Source organism: Bos taurus, chromosome 1 (genome assembly GCF_002263795.3).
Source record: "Bos taurus isolate L1 Dominette 01449 registration number 42190680 breed Hereford chromosome 1, ARS-UCD2.0, whole genome shotgun sequence".
NCBI classification, from domain to species: domain Eukaryota; kingdom Metazoa; phylum Chordata; class Mammalia; order Artiodactyla; family Bovidae; genus Bos; species Bos taurus.
The window spans coordinates 137,139,705-137,162,811 of record NC_037328.1 but is presented as its reverse complement, the minus strand read 5'-3'; the positions used below and the strand labels follow the sequence as shown (position 1 = coordinate 137,162,811).

The window sequence follows — 23,107 nt, the reverse complement described above, 5'->3', positions numbered from 1 at the left end:
GGCTGGATAATCCTTTAGGTTTGATAGTTCTTTTAGGTCTTTTTAAATGCATTATATAGAACAAAGCAGTTGTATGTTTAATCTACCCTGTTTTTCAATAAAATTTCACACACTTTTTATTAAATATCCTTCAACTATAACTTTAATAACATTTTTTAATATCAGGATTACCAAGTTGGAATTTTACTTACTTTGGATAGAAAGTACTGAACTGAGAGTCTCTGTTAATAAGTCTGTTGTTATAAACTATGTTTTGTATGTCTTCTCTTTCAGAGATTTAGAACTGATTTTTCAGAAGGAAAAATCACAGGAAGGGCAAGTATTTCTAACATTTATTAATATCTTTTTTGGCTTATCAGTGTTGCACTTTAGAAATCCTTGCATAAATTGTGTATTCCCTTTGTGGCAAAGCTGAAGAAACTGAAACATAATTTTAATGTCTCCTGATATCATGTGATAGATAAATGTAGTTTAACAGGAAACTCAAATATGAGAAATTAGATTTATGATTGTTAATGCGAATAGTTAGATAACAATTTTCAGGCAGAACTAAATATTAAAAACAAGGCTTCATTCAGCAAGTCTTTATTCTGTTTCTTAACAGCAACAGAAGCTTCACACTGCTCATAATACTTCTTAGAACATGCAATTGTTGTTTGTTGTACAAGATTCTTATTTTGGAAGTATTAAACTTGTAAGAAAATATATGTATTGAAACTGTCTCATTGTATGCCCTCGCCCTGAATCCGGGGGTTTCCCAGGTGGCTCAGTCACCTACCAGTGCAGGAGACGTGGGTTCAATGCCTGAGTCAGGAAGATCCCTGGGAGGAGAAAATGGCAACCCACTCCAGTACTGTTGCCTGGAAAATCCCATGGACAGAGGAGCCTACTAGGCTACAGTCCATGGAATCACAAAAAGTCCTACATGACTGAGAGACTGATCATGCTCACACTCACTGGGTCTTGCCGATAATGAGGATTTGCATGGTGCAATGACAGCTTTCAGGAAGTAATTATTGCTTATTAGAATCTTAACTTTTCCAGGCCTTCTCTAGACATGTTATAGCAGCATTTAAAGTAAATCTGAGTCTTCTGGGGAGAGGAAATGGGCACTGATGCTTTTCTTTCACTCCCTTCAAATACGGAATTTCTTTCCATGAGAAGGTATTGCTTATATAATAGGGCTGGGGGATCCAGAGTGATGTGTAAATTCGGAGCACTGTCCAGAACTCTAGCTTCTGGCAAAAGGCAGGACCTGAATTCTAATATGCTGGCAGTACCGTTCCCTTGTTTTTTAAAAGCCCTCATCCTTTCTATGGGTATTCTGTTCTGTGTTTTAGTATCTGAGAAGCCTCCTGATTTCAACTCAAGCAAATGGTTGGTTGCCAAGGAGCCATTTAAAATAGCTTAATGGTTTTTGGTGAGCTCCTTGCTGCTTATCACATTTCTATAAATCATAATTTAGTACACTTATTTTAATTATGTTAGTAGGTGAGTTTTCTGTATAGCTCATCTATTTGGAAAACAACTGCTTCCTAAAGCATATTTATAGATTTTGTTATAAGTTCCCCTTTATATATGTTAATTTCAGCAAGTTAATATTTTTCAAACTTTTTGGTGGAAACAGTATCCCTAGAAGATAGCCTGAAGAGCAGCAGTTTTATAAAAGTTGAATTTGGTCTTCGGCTTCCCATCACTCCTAGATATACTCTAAATCAGATTCTCTTAAGACTGTCTTGGCCACCATAATCCTGAAGGACAATGATTTGTTCCCTTGGCAAATCTCACTGCTTTACAGTTGATTACCTTCTGAAAGAATGGAGAATATCCTGCAGACTGGGCTGAGGCATGTAAACCAGCATAGTGGGAAAAGCACCAACTTTTGTGACCTCCCTTCCCACCAAATTTTGTGACCCACTTCTGCTGGAAAGGTGTGGTACTGCTCCATCCTTTAGTGCAGAATCAAGGCTTTAAATATATTCTTGGGTTAATGCAGGCCCTTTGGTCTTTCTGCAGAATTCCTTTTATGAAACTGTCATGTTCATGATGCCGTAGCTCAGAAATGCTGAGGGAATTGATGGATATGATTCTGTGAACCTCATTGCTGGGTTTAATGTTGGGAGGTGGAGATATTTATTATCTAATGTCTTACTCTCCTTTCCGAACACCTGCAAGAAAATTTCTCTGCCATTTTAGTGTTAGAAGTAGTTGTATTTTTGAGCAGCAACCAGTTTATTTTTACCTTAAGAATCATGTAACTGACCATGCATTCCACTTCATATTGGTGGGTAGAAAACTTTATGGAGTTTTTGGGTCAACAAGGGAATGTTCATTTCACATCTGACATTTTGTTATCCTATTTTCTCTTGGTCTCATTTTGCCTTTATTCTGTACATATCATTTTGGTTATCAGCCTCAACTAAATGTTTTTTCTAAGAATAAAACTGGGGAGTAAATGGATGTTCACCCTTGTAATTATTTCTGATACTAAGTTCTTTAATTTATAAAGGAATGTTATCTAAATAGAGCTTCCCAGATGGCACTAGTGGTAAAAAACTGCTTGCCAATGTAGGTGACATAGGAGATGTGGGTTAGATCCCTGGATTGGGAAGACCACTGGAGAAGGAAATGGCAACCTACTCGAGTATTCTAGCCTTGAGAATCCCACTGACAAAGGAGCCTGGCAGGCTCCAGTTGATGAGGTTGCAAAGAGTCAATCAAACACAATTAGCACCGGTTATCTAAATCAAATTTTACTTGCTAATGTGATCAAACTTCTAAAGATGACTTCCCAGTGGTGTGTATTTAGAAAAGCCTACAGTCAAACTGAGGCTTCAGCTTTTTTGTGTGTATAGAAAAAAAATCTACATCACTTCATGACAAATAGAAGGTGAAAAAATGGAAGTGGTGACAGATTTTATTTTCTTGGGCTCCAAAATCACTGTAGGCGATGCCTGCTGCAGTGAAATTAAAAGATGCTTGTTCCTTGTAAGGAAATCTATAACAAACCTAGACCACGTACTGTAAACCAGAGACATCACTTTGTCAACAAAGGTCCATATAGCCAAAGCTATGATTTTTCCAGTAGTCATGTAGGGATGTGAGAGTTTGACCATAGCAAATGCTGAGCACTGAAGAACTGATGCTTTTGTATTGTGATGCTGGAGAAAACTCTTGAGAGTCCCTCGGGCAGCAAGGAGATCAAATCAATCAATCCTAAAGGAAATCAACCCTGAATATTGGAATACTGGAAAGACTGATGCTGAATCTGAAATACCTCGGCCACCTGATGTGAAAAGTGGACATATTGGAAAAGACCTTGATGCTGGGAAAGATTGAAGGCAAGAGGAGAAGGGAGCAGCAGAGCCTGAGATGGTTAGATAGCATCACCAACTCAGTGGACATGAATTTGAGCAAATTCCAGGAGATAATGGAGGACCGAGAAGCCTGACTTGCTGCAGTCCATGGGGTCGCAGAGTCAGAAACGACTGAGCGACTGAACAACAACAAGAAAAGTATCTACATTGATATATTGAATTAGCTTGGGTTGTTTAATTTAAATACCCTAAAAGCCCTGAAATGTGACTTAGCTCTTTTCCATGTCTAACTTGATTAAAAGAATCCATCGACAAAAGTTGAAATCTTTTCTCCAGTGGATTCCTTCAGAGTAACTTCTGTTTAAGATTGCCCTTAAGATTTGCATGAGGGTGACTTAAAATTGTTTCACAACTAAAACCTTTGTTAATTTTCAAAAGATATACTGTCTTTTCATAGTGTTCATACTGTTCATGGGGTTCTCAAGGCAAGAATAGTGAAGTGGTTTGCCAGTCCCTTCTCCAGTGGACCACATTCTGCCAGAATGAACAGTATGAAAAGGAAAAGATAGGACACTGAAAGATGAACTCCCTAGGTTGGTAGTTCATCTCCCTAGGTTGGTAGGGAGTTCATCTCCCTAGGTTGGTAGTTCACCTCCCTAGGTTGGTAGGGAGTTGCCCAATATGCTACTAGAGATCAGTGGAGAAATAACTCCATAAAGAATGAAGGGATAGAGTTAAAGCAAAAATAACACCCAGTTGTGGATGTGACTGGTGATAGAAGCAAGGTCTGATGCTGTAAAGAGCAATATTGCATAGGAACCTGGAATGTCAGGTCCATGAATCAAGGCAAATTGGAAGTAGTCAAACAGGAGATGGCAAGAGTGAACATCGACATTCTAGGAATCAGCAAACTAAAATGGACTAGAATGGGTGAATTTAACTCAGATGACCATTATATCTACTACTGCGGGCAGAAATCTCTTAGAAGAAATGGAGTAGCCATCATAGTCAACAAAAGAGTCTGAAATGCAGTACTTGGATGCAATCTGAAAAAAGACAGAATGATCTCTGTTCGTTTCCACAGCAAACCATTCAATATCAAGGTAATCCAAGTCCTATGCCCTGACCAGTAATGCTGAAGAAGCTGAAGCTGAATGGTTTTATGAAGACCTAGAAGACCTTTTAGAACTAACACCCAAAAAAGATGTCCTTTTCATTATAGGGGACTGGAATGCAAAAGTAGGAAGTCAAGAAACATCTGGAGTAACAGGCAGATTTGGCCTTGGAGTACAGAATGAAGCAGGGCAAAGACTAATACAGTTTTACCAAGAGAATGCACTGGTCATAACAAACACCCTCTTCCAACAACACAAGAGAAGACTCTATACATGGATATCACCAGATGGCCAACACTGAAATCAGATTGATTATACTCTTTGCAGCCAAGGATGGAGAAGCTCTATACAGTCAGCAAAAACAAGACCAGGAGCTTACTGGATCTGATCATGAACTCCTTATAGCCAAATTCAGACTTAAATTGAAGAAAGTGGGGAAAACCACTAGACCATTCAGGTATGACCTAAATCAAATCCCTTATGCCTATACAGTGGAAGTGAGAAATAGATTTAAGGGATTATATCTGACAAACAGAGTGCCTGATAAACTATGGACAGAGGTTTGTGACATTGTACAGGAGACAGGAATCAAGACCATCCCCATGGAAAAGAAATGCAAAAAAGCAAAATGGCTGTCTGAAGAGGCCTTACAAATAGCTGTGAAAAGAAGAGAAGTGAAAAGCAAAGGAGAAAAGGAAAGATATACCCATCTGAATGCAAAGTTCCAAAGAATAGCAAGGAGACATAAGAAATCCTTCCTCAGTGATCAATGCAAAGAAACAGAGGAAAAAAATAGAATGGGATAGACTAGAGATCTCTTCAAGAAAATTAGAGATACCAAGGGAACATTTCATGCCAAGATGGGCTCAATAAAGGACAGAAATGGTATTGACCTAACAGAAGCAAAAGATATTAAGAAGAGGTGGCAAGAATACACAGAAGAACTGTATAAAAAAGATCTTCACGACCTTGGTAATCACGGTGGTGTGATCACTCACACTCACCTAGAACCAGACATCCTGGAATGTGAAGTCAAGTGGGCCTTAGGAAGCCTCACTATGAACAAAGCTAGTGGAGGTGATGGAATTCCAGTTGAGCTATTTCAGATCCTAAAAGATGACGCTGTGAAACTGATGCACTCAATATGCCAGCAAATTTGGAAAACTCAGCAGTGGCCACAGGACTGGGAAAGATCAGTTTTCATGCCAATCCCAAAGAAAGGCAATGCCAAAGAATGCTCAAACTACCACACAATTGCACTCATCTCACATGCTAGTAAAGTAATGCTCAAAATTCTCCAAGCCAGGCTTCAGCAATACGTGAACTGTGAACTTCCAGATGTTCAAGCTGGTTTTAGAAAAGGCAGAGGAACCAGAGACCAAATTGCCAACATCCGCTGAATCATCGAAGATGTAAGATAGTTCCAGAAAAACATCTACTTCTGCTTTATTGACTATGCCAAAGCCTTTGACTGTGTGAATCATAATAAACTGTGGAAAATTCTGAAGGAGATGGGAATACCAGGCCACCTGACCTGCCTCTTGAGAAACCTGTATGCAGGTCAGGAAGCAACAGTTAGAACTGGACATGGAACAACAGACTGGTTCCAAATAGGAAAAGGAGTATGTCAAGGCTGTGTATTGTCACCCTGGTTATTTACCATGAGTACATCATGAGAAATGCTGGGCTGGAAGAAGCACAAGTTGGAATCAAGATTGCTGGGAGAAATATCAATAACCTCAGATATGCAGATGACACCACCCTTATGGCAGAAAGTGAAGAACTGAAGAGCCTCTTGATGAAAGTGAAAAAAGAGCGTGAAAAAGTTGGCTTAAAGCTCAACATTCAGAAAACTTAAGATCATGGCATCTGGTCCCATCACTTCATGGGAAATAGATGGGGAAACAGTGTCAGACTTTATTTTTGGGGGCTGCAAAATCACTGCAGATGGTGATTGCAGCCATTAAATTAAAAGACGCTTACTCCTTGGAAGGAAAGTTATGACCAACCTAGATAGCATATTAAAAAGCAGAGACAAAAAAAAAAAAAAAAAAAGGCAGAGACATTACTTTGTCAACCAAGGTCCGTCTAGTCAAGGCTATGGTTTTTCCAGTGGTCATGTATGGATGTGAGAGTTGTACTATAATGAAAGCTGAGCACCCAAGAATTGATGCTTTTGAACTGTGGTGTTGGAGAAGACTCGGACTGCAAGGAGAGCCAACCAGTCCATCCTAAAGGAGATCAGTCCTTGGTGTTCATTGGAAGGACTAATGTTAAAGCTGAAACTCCAGTACTTTGGCCACCTGATAAAGACTCTGATGCTGGGAAGGATTGAGGCCAGCAGGACGACAGCGGATGAGATAGTTGGATGACATCACTGACTCAATGGGCATGGGTTTGGGTAGGCTCCGGCAGTTGGTGTTGGACAGGGAGGCCTGGCATGCTGCTCTTCATGGGGTCGTAGAATTGGACACAACTGAGCGCCTCAAGTGATACTGGTACTGTCTTTAGTTAGCCTAAACATTCTGAATTGAATAAACATAAACCTCCAAATGGCCAAAGTAAAAATGTCTTTAAGAATTTGATTAGTAGCTCTAAAATTTTATAATATTTAGATTTTCAGGGTTGTTTTTTTTTTTTTTTCTGCAATGAGTGATACACTAAATGTAATGGTGTTTTATGGTAACCTTAAATATGAATTTAAAGTATTATTATTTTTCTCTGCAGAGATATAACTGCTATAAGCATCACTGGAGTGATACAAGAAAACCCGTTGTTTTGGAAGTAACACCAGGAGGCTTTGACCAAATTAACCCTGCAACAAACAGAGTCCTCTGTTCCTATGACTACAGAAATATTGAAGGCTTTGTAGATCTCTCTGATTATCAAGGAGGGTTTTGTATACTTTATGGAGGATTTAGTAGATTGGTAAGTAGTGTTTTTAAAAAGTTATTTTAAAAGAGACATGACCATTTGAAGGAAAGCAGAGTTTTTACAGTTAATTTTGAAATTTCCTTTGAGTCCTCTGGAAGGAAGTATGTTATTTTGAGTGCAGGCTTTGGTATCAGGTAGACATCAGCTTGAATTCCAGTTTGCAGCTCTCTAAAATGTGGAGGAAAATTTGTGTATGTCTTAGGTTTTTTGATCAAATGAGATACTTTATATAAAATTCTTAGCACAGTATGTCACTTAATATTTAATAAACAGTGATCACAGTTTTATTTTCATTAGTATTAATGTGTTACTTGAAAGTTTCTAAACTTTCTTTGAAAAGTTATGTTAAACTATCTTTTTTTATAGTCTTCTTTCCTTTGCCCAGATATTTGTAATCTGAAATCTGAATATACTTTGAAAATTCAAATTTGGAGTTCATTGCATGTTTTATTCTGAAATTCTGAGTTACATGTAAATTTTGGGACACAACAGAAACCTCTTAAGGTGCTGAGATCCTGTTTGTTAATTGGCAGTAGAAACAGCTATAGATTATGATCATTTTTTTTTTATAAGAAACATCCTGCCTTTCTTTATTAAACCCCATACCTCAGAGATGAGCATTAGAGTGTCCAGATGGAGAGGCTCAGGTGAACTTACTCTCAGAGTCCTTTCTCTTGAGATTTTAAATCCTGTAGCTACCTTAATATCTTGGGAACACTACTCCCAAGATTAGTGTTCTGTAGATAAATTATCCATCCTTGGATAGCAGAACCAGGGCAAGTCTTTTGGAAATACAAGAGGCTGCTGCTGCTGCTAAGTGTCTTCAGTCATGTCCGACTCTGTGCAACCCCATAGACGGCAGCCCACCAGGCTCCACCGTCCCTGGGATTCTCCAGGCAAGAACACCGGAGTGGGTTGCCATTTCCTTCTCCAATGCATGAAAGGGAAAAGTGAAAGTGAAGTCGCTCAGTCGAGTCCACCTCTTAGCGACCCCATGGACTGCAGCCCACCAGGCTCCTCCGTCGATGCGATTTTCCAGGCAAGAGTACTGGAGTGGGATGCCATTGCCTTCTCCATACAAGAGGCTAAGTATAGCAAAAAGAAAAGAGAATGATGGATGGGGTGAGCGATCTGATTTACAAAATATGTTAGCTTCTTCAGAGTTACAGGCCTTGTCCCGTCCTCACTCCACCCAGATGATGGGTACCAGCCTAGTGCTACTCATCTAGGAATGTGCATGTAGACATTTTGTTACTGCTGAGTCTAGACCCAAAAAATGAATGATCCATGAGAAAATCAGTTCCCTTTCCCACCCTAAAGCAGCCTAAAACCTCCTGTCATAGTGCTGCCCAAAGGTTTGTCTCTTCCCTGGATGGTAGAAGTTTATAATGATTAACCTCTTGGTGGAAAACATACTTGATTACAGTAATATGGCTTCACAGATCTTAACAGAGTGACAATTCATCAAGCCTTCCAATGCATAAAGTAAACATTAAGGATAAGAATTGTGACACTCCTCAATTGCCAACATGTTTTATTGCTTATTGGCATCAAGCAGTTTTAATTTTTTTCAGATATGTTACTTTTATTAAATGATAGGTGACGTCAAACTTGGTAGCCTTAATATGTAGGTCCATGGGTTTAACTTGTCTTCACATTGTAATCACCTGGAGAGTTTTTTTTTAAGCCCAGTATGCCCTCGGCTCATTTTCTGAAGATACTGATTCAATTAATATAATGGGAGGCCTAGCAATTGCAATTTTTAAAACTCTGGAATTGAGCTGAACATTCAGGCAAGTTTGGGAACACGTTTATTCATAGTATTGTATGTGGCAGTGTGCCTCAAACTTGAAGGTGCATACAAATCAGCTGGGGCATCTTGTTCACTCTCAGATTTTGATTCCGTAGGATTGAGGTTGGAACTGAGATGCTATACATCTAAGGCTCACAGGTGATGCTGACTTTCCTGGTCCTTGGATGACCATTTGAGTTGCAGGAAGCTAAGCATACTGTCTGCCTTTTAAAAAACACTAGCTAAAATGAGTCAGTTCACTACAGATATGAGACCATGACGGATTCATTCAAGAAACTGATATCTTCTGCATCCATAGTGACTGAAATAAGCTGTTGGAAATGAAATCAGGTTTTAAAACATCTGATCCAGTGTTTCTCAGCAGGGTAGTTCATGGCATTCCGGGCAGGACAGGTCTTTCTTGTGGGATTCTCCTATCCTGCCCTTCACAGCATTTTTGGCCTCCAGGTACCACATGCAAGTAGCAATACCTTATCCTTAATACACTCTGAAGGTTGGTTTGTAATATTCATAGGCCAGTGACGTGGTGAGCATTTAAGCATTTTTCAAGGTAATCTTGTGAGAAAGCCCATTGTATAAAAACAGATGAAGTCAGAGCTACCTTAGTTGAAACTGGAATTCTGTCCACCGTAGTATCCAGCACCTCCATTGGACTTGGCTGGGGCCTTTTTTGGAGCCCTAGAGTGCTGTTTTCCACACAGGGATGAGAACCAGACTCTGAGAATTTATGAGATAATTTCCTTTCAGTGATTATTTGCAAGGTTTTATATTTCAGACTTTGATTTTAATTTATAATCAGCCACAACATACTGCTTATTTACTTCTGATAAGATCTACCTTTTTTCCTCCTAGAATTGCTCCTTCAGGCACTTTCCTATAAGTTGATTCACTATGGTCACATTTTAATGATTTCAACCCTAACATTTTAAATTTCAAAATTTATGCAGCATTTATTTGCATCAGAGCAAAGAGAAGAAATTATCAAAAGTGCAATAGATCATGCTGGCAACTATATAGGTATTTCACTGCGGATCAGAAAAGAACCTTTAGAATTTGAGCAATATTTGAACCTCCGATTTGGCAAATACAGCACTGATGAATCCATCACATCTTTAGCAGAGTTTATAGTCCAGAAAATATCACCTAGACATTCGGTAAGCTCATATGTTAAAAGTGAAAATTAGTTCATCTGATTTTGACATTTTTCTTCAATAGTTTTTTAATATATGTCAATTTTGTTTGAAGGAACCTGTAAAAAGAATTCTAGCGCTTACAGAAACATGTTTAGTAGAACGTGATCCAGCAACCTATAATATTGCAACATTGAAGCCCTTAGGAGAAGTAAGTTTCAGTAATAGTTTAAATGAGATTTCTTCCTGTTTGTATATTAGAATAATTTTCTTTCTGTTTTAATATTTTTTTATGCCTAAAGAACAGGAAACGATCTGCATTTAATTTTTCATTGTATTTATTGATCTTAGAACAATGAATATTGTAAAATTTGTTTTTCAAGTACATAATGAAAACTTTTTATTAAGTATTATATGAAAATTTGAATGAGACTTTTAAGCAGCTCTTAAATTCTGATATTATAACCAAGTTACATTTTTAAATATTGACTTTTGTCAACTAAATGATATGTAGTTTTTCTAATGGAATACCATAAAACTAACATCTTTCATGGAACTTATTTCTTGTGTTCCCTAGGTGTTTGCATTGGTTTGTGACTCAGAAAATCCACAGCTTTTTACCATTGAATTTATAAAAGGCCAAATACGGAAATACTCTTCAACAGAGAGGTATTTTTTTTAAATTCATCTAGTTTTTGAGATCTTAGTATGTGCAAGGCAAAGTGCTTCATCAAAGAGGAAAAAAAAAGATAAATTTTATCTAGAACTTTAAAATTATGTAATGAAGGAAAAGACAACTTTATTTTGTTGCATGTTTAAAATATCTTTCATTTAGTCTTCAAGTTTTGAAAGAGTATAAAAATGGTTCAGTTCAGTTCAGTCGCTCAGTCGTATCCGACTCTTTGTGACCCCATGAACCGCAGCACGCCAGGCCTCCCTGTCCATCACCAATTCCCTGAGTTTACCCAAACACATGTGCATTGAGTCGGTAATGCCATCCAACCATCTTATCCTCTGTCGTCCCCTTCTCCTCTTGCCCTCAATCTTTCCCAGCATCAGGGTCTTTTCCAATGAGTCAGCTCTTTGCATCAGATGGCCAAAGTATTGGAGTTTTAGCTTCAACATAGGTCCTTTCAGTGAACACCCAGGACTGATCTCCTTTAGGATGGACTGGTTGGATCTCCCTGCAGTCCAAGAGTCTTCTCCAACACAGTTCAAAAGCATCAATTCTTTGGTGCTCAGCTTTCTTTATAGTCCTCACATCCATACGTGACCTCTGGAAAAACCATAAAAATGATTACTTGATATTAAATCAAAGGATGGAAAATAAAGTATGTTTCTGAAACTTACACTTTTTAAGTATTTAAAAATAATACCTTTCACTTTCATTCTTAAATTGTTTGGATAATGGTAGCCAGTTACTCTGGCTACCTGATGTAGCCTCTGATGCTGGGAGGGGTTGGGGGCAAGAGGAGAAGGGGACGACAGAGGGTGAGATGGCTGGATGGCATCACTGACTCGATGGATGTGAGTCTGAGTGAACTCTGGGAGTTGGTGATGGACAGGGAGGCCTGGCGTGCTGCGATTCATGGGGTCGCAAAGAGTCGGACACGACTGACTGAACTGAACTGAACTGAGCCAGTTACTTTGATAAAAATACACTCAGTGCAACTAACACCACATGGTAAAACAACTAAACCTATGTGCAGGTTTTGTGTGGGTATGTTTTAAACTCCTTTAAGTGAATACAAAGGAATGTAGTCACTGGAGCAGATGGTAAGAGTTTGTTGAGTTTTATAAGAAACTGCCAAACTGTATTCCTAAAGTGGCTCTACCATTGTGCATTCCACCCAGCAGTAATGAGAGTTCCTGTTTCTCCACATCCTTATCAGCATTTGGTGGTGTCAGTATTTCAGATTTGGCCATTCTAACGCTAATGTTGTGGTATCTTGTTTTAATTAGCATCTTCCTGATGTTATATGATGTAAAGCATCATATAGTACTTTGGATCATTTTTTTTTTCCTTTTTTTTCCCACTTTAATTTTGTATTGGGGTATAGCCAGTTAACAAAGTTGTGATTGTTTCAGGTGAACAGCAAAGGGATTCAGCCATATATATACATGTATCCATTCTCCTCCAAACCCTCCTCCCACCCAGGATGTAGGATCGTTTTTTTATAGGGTTATTCCTTTTATTGTTGAATTTTAAGAGTTTTTAGTATATTTTGAGTAATGATCCTTTATCAGATATGTCTTTTGTAAATATTTACTCCCAACTTGTGGCTTGTCTTTTTATTCTCTTGATGAAGTTTCTTGAATAAGTAAAACTGTAGAGAAAGAAGCAGATAAATGGTTGCCTGAGGCTAGGGAGTTTTTTGCAGATGGGCACAAGGAAACTTTTTTGGGTGCTGGAAATGTATAAAAACTGGATTGTGGTAATGATTGTACAACTGTATAAATTTATGAAAAAGTATCAGACTCTACATTTTAATTGAATGACTTTTGTGATTTGTAAGTTATCTCTCAGTAAAACTGTTAAAAAGATAATCTTAAAATTAGAAAACAAGAGGAAAATATTAACAATCCATTTCTTTAGTAACTTGTACATGATGTGAAACAGGAAAGTGAAGAACTAGTATTGGAGGTCAGGTTCTCTCCTGCCACTTCTCCTTAGTACTTCCCTGGTACCCAGGGTGCCCCCCTGAGCTGGTTACCTTCTAAAGGCCCTATGTTGCTTTCTAAATGAAAATCTCCCTAGATTATCAATCCTAAAACCTTTTTATTTTTAACTTTGCTTAGAGATTCCTTATTAGCAAGTTTGCTGGATGGAGTAAGAGCCTCTGGTAACAGAGATGTTTGTGTAAAAATGACATCAACTCATAAAGGTCAGCGATGGGGGTTACTCAGCATGCCTGTCGATGAGGAGGTAGAGAGCCTTCATCTCAGATTCTTGGCTACACCTCCAAGTAAGTATTGATTTAAGTATAATTTCATTTCTATCCATCTACTTAACAATAAATAAATACAGTGCAGACCTCTAAATCGTTTTGAATCATTCATTTCCTTACAGATGGCAACTTTGCAGATGCTGTGTTCAGGTTCAACGCTAACATTTCATATAGTGGAGTTCTGCATGCAGTGACGCAGGATGTAAGATAAATTGTGTCATAATTTGTTCATTGTCATTAATTTTTGGTATAGAAACTTTTTTGAAATACTCTTCCTCACCTAGGGTCTCTTCTCAGAAAACAAAGAAAAACTGATCAATAATGCCATAACGGCATTATTGTCCCAGGAAGGGGATGTTGTTGCTTCAAATGCAGAACTTGAGAGTCAGTTCCAGGCTGTGAGGAGGCTTGTGGCTTCCAAAGCTGGTTTTCTAGCTTTTACTCAGCTTCCAAAGTAAGTTGCCTTAACTTTTTTTTTTTTAGTAAGAATTTGAAAAACTCAAAATAGCAAATAATCAACAAATTTACCTCCTTATATCTGATTAAACTTGTTACTTTTTAATATGGTGGTATAGTAGTTTCTATTCATGAGATATAAAAAAGCAAGATGAATGAATGGAAATGATATTGCTGACTCTTATTTATACATTCACCCATGATATTACTGACTCTTGTTTTAGTGAATTTGAATGGGAAGTTCAAGCCTTTTAGCTTTAATCAACCTTCAACTGCTCCCCCGCCCACCCCAGCCCCTCCAAAGGAAAAAAATTATGAAAACTGTTATGTTCTAGATATGGGATTCAGAATATGTAATTGCTGTAGTAATGTAGTAGAAACTTAAAATAACTTACTGTGTAATAGTTTTATAGTAAAATAATAGTATGATGCTCTGGTGTTGCTACTATATGCTATTGTTTTGTCCCATGAGGTTTCGGGAGCGTCTTGGAGTGAAGGTAGTAAAAGCACTCAAGAGGAGCAACAATGGAGTCATCCATGCAGCTGTTGATATGCTCTGTGCCCTCATGTGTGTAAGTACTGGTGTTTTTCTCAAGGAAGCTGAATCTATGTGACTGATGGTTTCAATTTTCACAAACCTAGATTTTATTGTTTCAATTAAATTCAGTGTTTTTATAATTCCTAACTTGCTCTTACAGCCATTTACTTATTCAGGTAAACATTTGTTTAGTAGTAGTAGTTAGTTGAGTCACTAAGTCATGTCCGACTCTTGGGACCCCATGGACTGTAGCCTGCCGGGCTCCTCTGTCCATGGGATTCTCCAGGCAAGAATACTGGAGTGGGTTGCAATTTCCTTCTCCAGGGGATCTTCCCAATCCAGGGATCAAACCCAGGTCTCCTGCATTGCAGGCAGATTGTTTACCCACTGAGCTAAGCATAGCCTATAAACTAGGCACTGTGCTGTTTTCAAAAAGAAATACTAAGATGTCAAGACAAAATTCCTCCCTGAGTTGCTTGTATATTTTTGAGATTAGTTGTTTGTCAGTTGCTTCATTTGCTATTATTTTCTCCCATTCTGAAGGCTGCCTTTTCACCTTGCTAATAGTTTCCTTTGTTGTGCAGAAGCTTTTAAGTTTAATTAGGTCCCATTTGTTTACTTTTGCTTTTACTTCCAATATTCTGGGAGGTGGGTCATAGAGGATCCTGCTGTGATGTATAGATCAGTCTTATGGACTCTGTGGGAGAGGGAGAAGGTGGGGAGATTTGGGAAAATGGCATTGAAATGTGTATAATATCATGTATGAAACGAGTCGCCAGTCCAGGTTTGATGCACGATACTGGATGCTTGGGGCTGGTGCACTGGGACAACCCAGAGGGAGGGTATGGGGAGGGAGGAGGGAGGAGGGTTCAGGATGGGGAACACAGGTATACCTGTGGCGGATTCATTTCGATATTTGGCAAAACTAATACAATATTGTAAAGTTTAAAAAAAAAATTAAAAAAAAAAAAAAGAAATCCATAAGTTCATATTGATGGAAATTTTAAAAAACTCTTTGGTTTCTTTTGAAGGAGGTACCCTGCTAAATAAAGAGAAAGACTCAAGCAAAAAAGAAAAAAAAAATTCCTCCCTGAATTTGCTAACAGTCTAGTAAGGTTCACTTCACTTCACTTCAGTTGCTCAGTCGTGTCCGACTGTTTTCGACCCCACGAATCGCAGCATGCCAGGCCTCCCTGTCCATCACCAACTCCCGGAGTTTACTCAAACTCATCTGCATCGAGTCAGTGATGCCGTCCAGCCATCTCATCCTCTGTTGTCCCCTTCTCCTCCTGCCCCCAATCCCTCCCAGCATCAGAGTCTTTTCCAGTGAGTCAACTTTTCGCATGAGGTGGCCACAGTACTGGAGTTTCAGCTTTAGCATCATTCCTTCCAAAGAACACCCAGGACTGATCTCCTTTAGAATGGACTGGTTGGATCTCCTTGCAGTCCAAGGGACTCTCAAGAGTCTTCTCCAACACCACAGTTCAAAAGCATCAATTCTTCGGTGCTCAGCTTTCTTCCCAGTCCAACTCTCACATCCATACATGACCACTGGAAAAACCATAGCCTTGACTAGACGAACCTTTGTTGGCAAAGTAATGTCTCTGCTTTTGAATATGCTATTTAGGTTTATCCTAACTTTCATTCCAAGGAGTAAGCGTCTTAATTTCATGGCTGCAGTCACCACCTGCAGTGATTTTGGAGCCCAAAAAAATAAAGTCTGACACTGTCCCCATCTATTTGCTATGAAGTGATGGGTCCAGATGCCATGATCTTAGTTTTCTGAATGTTGAGCTACACATGTGTATGTAACTGTATACATAGTAGGAGCCATGGGATCCCTAAAAAGCAGGACTTGATTATGATTTTGTGATGAGAAGACAAAAGGTTCTAGGTTAGTCTTTATGGAATATGTTACACTTGATCTGAATCTTAAAGGTCAGGTAGATATTTCTAGTTGTGAGAAGACTTTCCTAAGGAAGAATAATTCAGTGTTTTCAGTTGCTCAGTCGTGTCCGACTCTTTGCGACCTCATGAACCACAGCACTCCAGGCCTCTCTGTCCATCACCAACTCCCAGAGTTCACCCAAACCCATGTCCATTGTGTCGGTGATGCCATCCAACCATCTCATCCTCTGTCGTCCCCTTCTCCTCCTGCCCTCAAGTTTTCCCAGCATCAGGGTCTTTTCCAGTGAGTCAGCTCTCTGCATCAGGTGGCCAAAGTACTGGAGTTCAGCTTGAGTTCACCCAGGACTAAACTCCTTTAGAATGGACTGGTTGGATCTCCTTGCAGTCCAAGGGACTCTCAAGAGTCTTCTCCAACACCTCAGTTCAAAAGCATCAATTCTTCGGCACTCAGCTTTCTTCACAGTCCAACTCTCATATCCATACATGACTACTGGAAAAACCATAGCCTTGACTAGACGGACCATTTTTGGTAAAGTATGTCCCTGGTTTTTAATATGCTGTCTAGGTTGGTCATAACTTTCCTTCCAAGGAGTAAGTGTGTTTTAATTTCATGGCTGCAGTCACTATCCACAGTGATTTTGGAGCCCAGAGAAATAAAGTTAGTCACTGTTTCCACTGTTTCCCCATCTGTTTGCCATGAAGTGATGGGTCCGGATGCCATGATCTTAGTTTTCTGAATGTTGAGCTTTAGGCCAACTTTTTCACTTTCTTCTTTCACTTTCATTAAGAGGCTCTTTAGTTCTTCCCTTTCTGCCATAAGGGTGGTGTCATCTGCATATCTGAGGTTATTGATATTTCTCCTAGCAATCTTGATTCCAGCTTGTGTTTCCTCCAGCCCAGCATTTTGCATGATGTACTCTGCATATAAGTTAAATAAGCAGGGTGACAATATACAGCCTTGACTTACTCCTTTTCCTATTTGGAACCAGTCTGTTGTTCCACGTCTAGTTCTAATTGTTGCTTCCTGACCTGTATACAGGTTTCTCAAGAGGCAGGAAGAATAATTAGCATATGCAAAAGTTTATTTGGGAAACGAAAAATAATTGAATATGAGTGGATCATAACATGAATGTAGGCACACAGGTTTAGGAGTTAGAGCTAGAGATGTGTGCAGAGACCATTAAAAGTCTTTTGTATCAAGGAAGCTAGTTTTGCATGCTAAAGAACAACTGATTTTTTCAACAGAGGAATGGTAACATGTCAGTTGTGGAATTTTAGGAAATTCATGGATGGTATGGGAAGTATAGATTAGAGGTCAAGTTAGAGGCATGGAGAGCAAATTATCATGTAAGAAACGAAATGCTGAAGTAGGATGGACTAAAGAAGGCACATTTGAAACCGGTTTGCGAGGTAAAACTCTAACTTGCAGACAGCTTATTGTGGGGAGAAAGCTGTAAAACTGAAATTTTTGGTTTATTTCAATTTTGTGTAGAGTATATGTTCCTTATAGTAAGTATTTTAGGCAGACTTAATGGTATACATTAAGTATAAGTAATCACTTGAATGTGTTAGTTGCTCTGTTGTGTCTTACTCTCTGCAACCCCATGGACTGTAGTCCGTCAGGCTCCACTGTCCATGGGATTCTCCAGGCAAGAATACTGGAGTGGGTAGCCATTTCCTTCTTCAGGGGATCTTCCCAACCCAGAGAATGAACCCAGGCCTCCTGCATCTCAGACAGATTCTTTACTGTCTGAGCCAGCAGGGAAGCCCTTGTATAAAACCTTGTATAATATCACTTGTACAAAACCTTGCATTTATTCCCAAAGTGGATTTTATTATCTTTATTAAAAGTAATTCCATTAAAGAATTGGTGAAGGACTTCCCTGGTGATCTAGTGGTTAAGAATTCACCTGCCAATGCAGTGGACCTGATTCGATTCTTGGTAAGGAAGATTCCACTTAGCTGCCACAGGGCAGCTAAGTCCCTGCTCAACAGTTACTGAACCCCACACTCTCTGGATTCCGCAAGCCGCAACTACTGAAGTCCATGGTCCCTAGAGCCAGTGCTCCACAACAAGAGAAGCCGCCCTGACGAGAAGCCTGTGTACAACTAGAGAGTAGCCCCCCCAATTCGCTACAACTAGAGAAAGACTGTGCAGAACAATGAAAACCCAGAACAGACAAAAGTGCATAAATTAATTTTAAAAAGAATTCGTGGAAACACTAGAACAAAAAGTAATAGTAGTGTTGAATAATTTTGGATGAATTATCTCATTTGAGCTTCATAATAATCCAATAAGGGAAGTATTTTTATTCCCTCTTTATAACTGAGGAAAATGAAACTGAGAGAGTTAAAGTAATTTAACTGTGTCTAAGGTTGGCTACAAACAAAGCTAGTGGAGTGATGGAATTCCAGTTGAGCTATTTCAAATCCTGGAAGATGATGCTATGAAAGTGCTGTACTCAATATGCCAGCAAATTTGGAAAACTCAGCAGTGGCCACAGGACTGGAAAAGGTCAGTTTTCATTCCAATCCCAAAGACAGGCAATGCCAAAGAATGCTCAAACTACCACACAGTTGCACTCATCTCACATGCTAGTAAAGTCATACTCAAAATTCTCCAAGCCAGGCTTCAGCAATACGTGAACCCTGAACTTCCAGGTGTTCCAGCTGGTTTTAGAAAAGGCAGAGGAACCAGAGATCAAATTGCCAACATCCGCTGGATCATCCAAAAAGCAAGAGAGTTCCAAAAAAACATCTATTTCTGCTTTATTGATTATGCCAAAGCCTTTGACTGTGTGGATCACAATAAACTGTGGAAAATTCTGAAAGAGATGGGAATACCAGACCGCCTGACCTGCCTCCTGAGAAACCTGTATGAAGGTCAGGAAGCAACAGTTAGAACTGGACATGGAACAACAGACTGGTTCCAGATAGGAAAAGGAGTACGTCAAGGCTGTATATTATCATCCTGGTTTTTAACTTATATGCAGAGTACATCATGAGAAACGCTGGGCTGGAGAAAGCACAAGCTGGAATCAAGATTGCTGGGAGAAATATCAATAACCTCAGATATGCAGATGACACCACCCTTATGGCAGAAAGTGAAGAGGAACTCAAAAGCTTCTTGATGAAAATGAAAGTGGAGAGTGAAAAAGTTGGCTTAAAGCTCAGCATTCCAAAAACAAAGATCATGGCATCTGGTCCCATCACTTCATGGGAAATAGATGGGGAAACAGGGGAAACAGTGCCAGAGTTTATTTTTGGGGGCTCCAAAATCACTGCAGATGGTGATTTCAGATATGAAATTAAAAGATGCTTATTCCTTGGAAGGAAAGTTATGCCCAACCTAGATAGCATATTAAAAAGCAGAGGTATTTGTCAATAAACGTACGTCTAGTCAAGGCTATGGTTTTTCCAGTAGTCATGTATGGACATGAGAGTTGGACTGTGAAGAAAGCTGAGCGCTGAAGAATTGATGCTTTTGAACTGTGGTGTTGGAGAAGACTCTTGAGCATCTCTTGGACTGCAAGGAGATCCAACCAGTCCATTCTAAAGGAGTTCAGTCCTGGGTATTCATTGGAAGCAGTGATGCTGAAGCTGAAACTCCAATCCTTTGGCCACCTCATGTGAAGCATTGACTTATTGGAAAAGACTCTAATTCTGAGAGGGATTGGAGGCAGAAGGAGAAGGGGACGGCAGAGGATGAGATGGGTGGATGGCATCACCTACTCAATGGACATGGATTTGAGTGAACTCTGGGAGTTGGTGATGGACAGGGAGGCCTGGCATCCTGCTATTCATGGGGTCGCAAAAAGTCGGACACAACTGAGCGACTAAACTGAACTGAAGGTTGGCTAAAGTCATTACCAGAATTAGAATTTGATCTTTACTCCTAACTATCATGCTGGAATCCTTTTTATGCTCTTAGTTTATTCCAACTGTCAAAAGTGGATCATCTTGAGACAAGGAAGTATTTGGTGTTAATTTTAGTACTTACTTTAAAATGTACTTACTTTAAAATGCTAAGTTTATAGTTTCAAATTTATAGTATAAAATTGTGGGAGGCAGAATGGGTGTTATTTGCTTTTTAAGAGGGAGATCTGTGACTTATTCTCTCAAAAGTACCCTTGCAGTACTATTTACGCTTAGGCAAATTATCCACAGTCTCATCAGACCCAGTAGAAATCATCATTTCTGCTTGCTTTTCTTATCACAAGTTTCCTTTCTGCCTTAAATTTAAAGGATGTAGTTTTTAGTTCTTTCAGTGTTCACTGAGTACTCTTCATAAATAGCATTTATGTGATACAACTGCTTATGAATTTATCACTGTTTTTAATCAATAGCCCATGCATGATGACTATGACTTAAGACAAGAACAGCTAAACAAAGCTTCTCTTCTCTCTTCAAAGAAGTTTCTGGAAAACTTACTGGAGAAATTTAATTCCCATGTGGTGAGTTAAAATTAAATTTGTAATGAGTGATACCATAGAGATTGAGGATGTTCTGAAAATACAACATGGACAGTTTTTGTTCTGTTTTGTTTTAAATTGTGGCCCTCATTTCAGTATTGGTTACAGTTCAGCTTGCTCACTTACTTATTTTATTACTATAAAATAGTGTCTTAAGGCTATTTAATTATTTAGGAAAGGATAAATTACAAAGCCTTTAACTTTTTAGTTATATACCAGATTTTTACTTTTCTGCTCGCTTTAAAAATGTCATTATGAAATAATTTGCTTAAAAAAATTTTTTTATTCCTCAATCATTGGTTAACAGTTTTGGAGATGGGCAGTCTGTAACATCTAGAAGGAATATGAACAGATTGCTAGAGCTTTGCAGGTTTTGTCCAAGATTGCCTTTTATACAAATATGCATTAACATTAGTTATACATGTTTGAGGAGTCTTGGTTATTCTCTTGAAATTTGACTGAATTTTAACTGTTTTCTTCCTGAGATAAGGTAAGCACTGGATATACTACATTAGTAAAACAAGTACTGCTTCCAGTAGTACTCATGTTGAGAGCACTCTAAAATTCATTTTGGTAAATTAAATGTTTACTTCTCACATAATAGGATAACAGAAAAAAACCCATTATTAGCTGTGAAGCTCTCTGCACTAAGCCAAGGTAATATGTTACTTTGTTTCAGGATCATGGGACTGGTGCCCTAGTTATTAGTTCACTCTTGGACTTCCTTACTTTTGCCCTGTGTGCTCCATATAGTGAGACAACAGAAGGGCAGCAGTTCGATATGCTCTTGGAGATGGTAGCATCCAATGGAAGAACACTCTTTAAACTCTTTCAGGTGAGAGCTTACACTTTTATCAGGTAACAACTAATCCGAGAGAACCACTTTTTGGTCAGTTTGTTTATAAAATAATGTATGTGTGCTTCTGTGGTAATCTAAATAAATACAGCCTAGTATGTTATAGTATTAGAATATTTCACTGATTTCTTAATGTTTCATGTAGAGCTCTATTGATGGCTTTTGATCAATATTTGACTCTGTTGCCCATCTTTTCCATCTTAAAAGTAGTGGAAAACTGATTTTTTTCCTGTGATCAACTCAAAGTTCTCTTTTCTTTATAAATTTCCAAATATTAAGGTGAGCTTTAGCAGGGCCTTTCATGAGCAATTGAAAACATTTATTTCATATAATGCCATCATGTTTATTATGCACATGTGTATATATGATATTTATATTTATAAATGTCTATTTCTGTTATGTTAATATCATAATTATTTTATATTTATCATTCCAATAAGTAGAATATATATAATTATTCACATTAGTACTAGCTGTTTCTACTTCTGTAAACTCTCTGTAGTATCTGTAAAGGTATATTGTAAGAATACCTAAAATTTTTAAACCATACTGTGAACTGACTTTGAGATGTAGCTTTGTACTAATTTTATGGCTTGAAAGGGTGAAAGGGTTTCACTTTCAATTTTATGACTTAATACCTTGCATAAAACTGTGTATCCCTCTTAAGAGCAACCCCTAAATATGTTGGAATAAAACTCTTTTATTCTGTGATACTTTTTTCTTCCTATTTTAAAGCATCCTTCCATGGCAATTATAAAGGGAGCTGGATTGGTTATGAAGGCAATAATAGAGGTGAGAAAACAATTTTGAAAGTTCAACTTACTTGAATGTTGATTGGCTCTTTTAACTTGGGTTGACAAAGTTACTTTCAGTCTTTTATGGGAAATATGCAGTATTTCTGGGTAAGAAAAGTAATTTTAAATGTTTATATTACTTTTAAACTACTTGCAACAACAATCCTTCAATAATAAACTAAGAATTTAAAGTTCTTAAGTAAGTAGATTTAGAGCAAATGAATTTTTGTGGTCCTCCATTATTTGTTTTATTTTAAAAGAATAGTTAGCATTGTTTCTCTCTTCCTCTCTTTTATGGATGGTAGTGGTGATGGTATTGAAACTTCATTCAGGTACTAAGTCTATATGGTAATCTATTAATGGAGTTAGTTATAGCCAAGTAGTATTAAATAAATATTGAAACACAAAGTTTCTCATGCTAACCTGCATATATATTTAAGCCCCAGAGATCAGGACATGATATTGTTGGACATGAACTCTTGCTTCTGCAGGATAGTTGCTTTAGCCTTATGTGTTTTTTCTGGGGCTCAGCTGGTAGCTCAGGTGGGAAAGAAGGAATCCACTTGCAATGTAGGAGACCCCAGTTCAATTCCTGGGTTGGGAAGATCCCCTGGAGAAGGGACAGGCTACCCACTCCAGTTTACTTGGGCTTCCCTGGTGGCTCAGATTGTGAAGAAGCCGCCTGCCCTGTGGGTGATCTGGGTTCGATCCCTCAATTGGGAAGATCCCCTGGAGAAGGGAATGACTACCCACTCCAGTATTCAGACCTGGAGAATTCCATGGACAGAGGAGCCTGGCAGGCTACAGTCCTTGGGGTCACAAAGAG

At 38.6% G+C, this 23,107-nt stretch overlaps 1 protein-coding gene across 3 annotated transcripts in view; it reads left to right on the top strand.

Annotated features, from left to right (window-relative positions):
- The window catches only part of DNAJC13 (DnaJ heat shock protein family (Hsp40) member C13), a 163,847-nt gene that overhangs the window by 52,589 nt on the left and 88,151 nt on the right, over nt 1–23,107 (top strand). For all 3 annotated transcript variants that reach the window (XM_005201940.5, NM_001113745.3, XM_059890073.1), the window contains 12 exons: nt 274–315; nt 7,160–7,360; nt 10,127–10,333; nt 10,425–10,520; nt 10,887–10,978; nt 13,109–13,275; nt 13,380–13,459; nt 13,542–13,711; nt 14,186–14,285; nt 20,506–20,613; nt 21,311–21,466; nt 22,223–22,279. In XM_005201940.5, the coding sequence (XP_005201997.2) occupies nt 274–315; nt 7,160–7,360; nt 10,127–10,333; nt 10,425–10,520; nt 10,887–10,978; nt 13,109–13,275; nt 13,380–13,459; nt 13,542–13,711; nt 14,186–14,285; nt 20,506–20,613; nt 21,311–21,466; nt 22,223–22,279 (1,476 nt within the window). The remainder of the gene's footprint in view (nt 1–273; nt 316–7,159; nt 7,361–10,126; nt 10,334–10,424; nt 10,521–10,886; nt 10,979–13,108; nt 13,276–13,379; nt 13,460–13,541; nt 13,712–14,185; nt 14,286–20,505; nt 20,614–21,310; nt 21,467–22,222; nt 22,280–23,107) is intronic.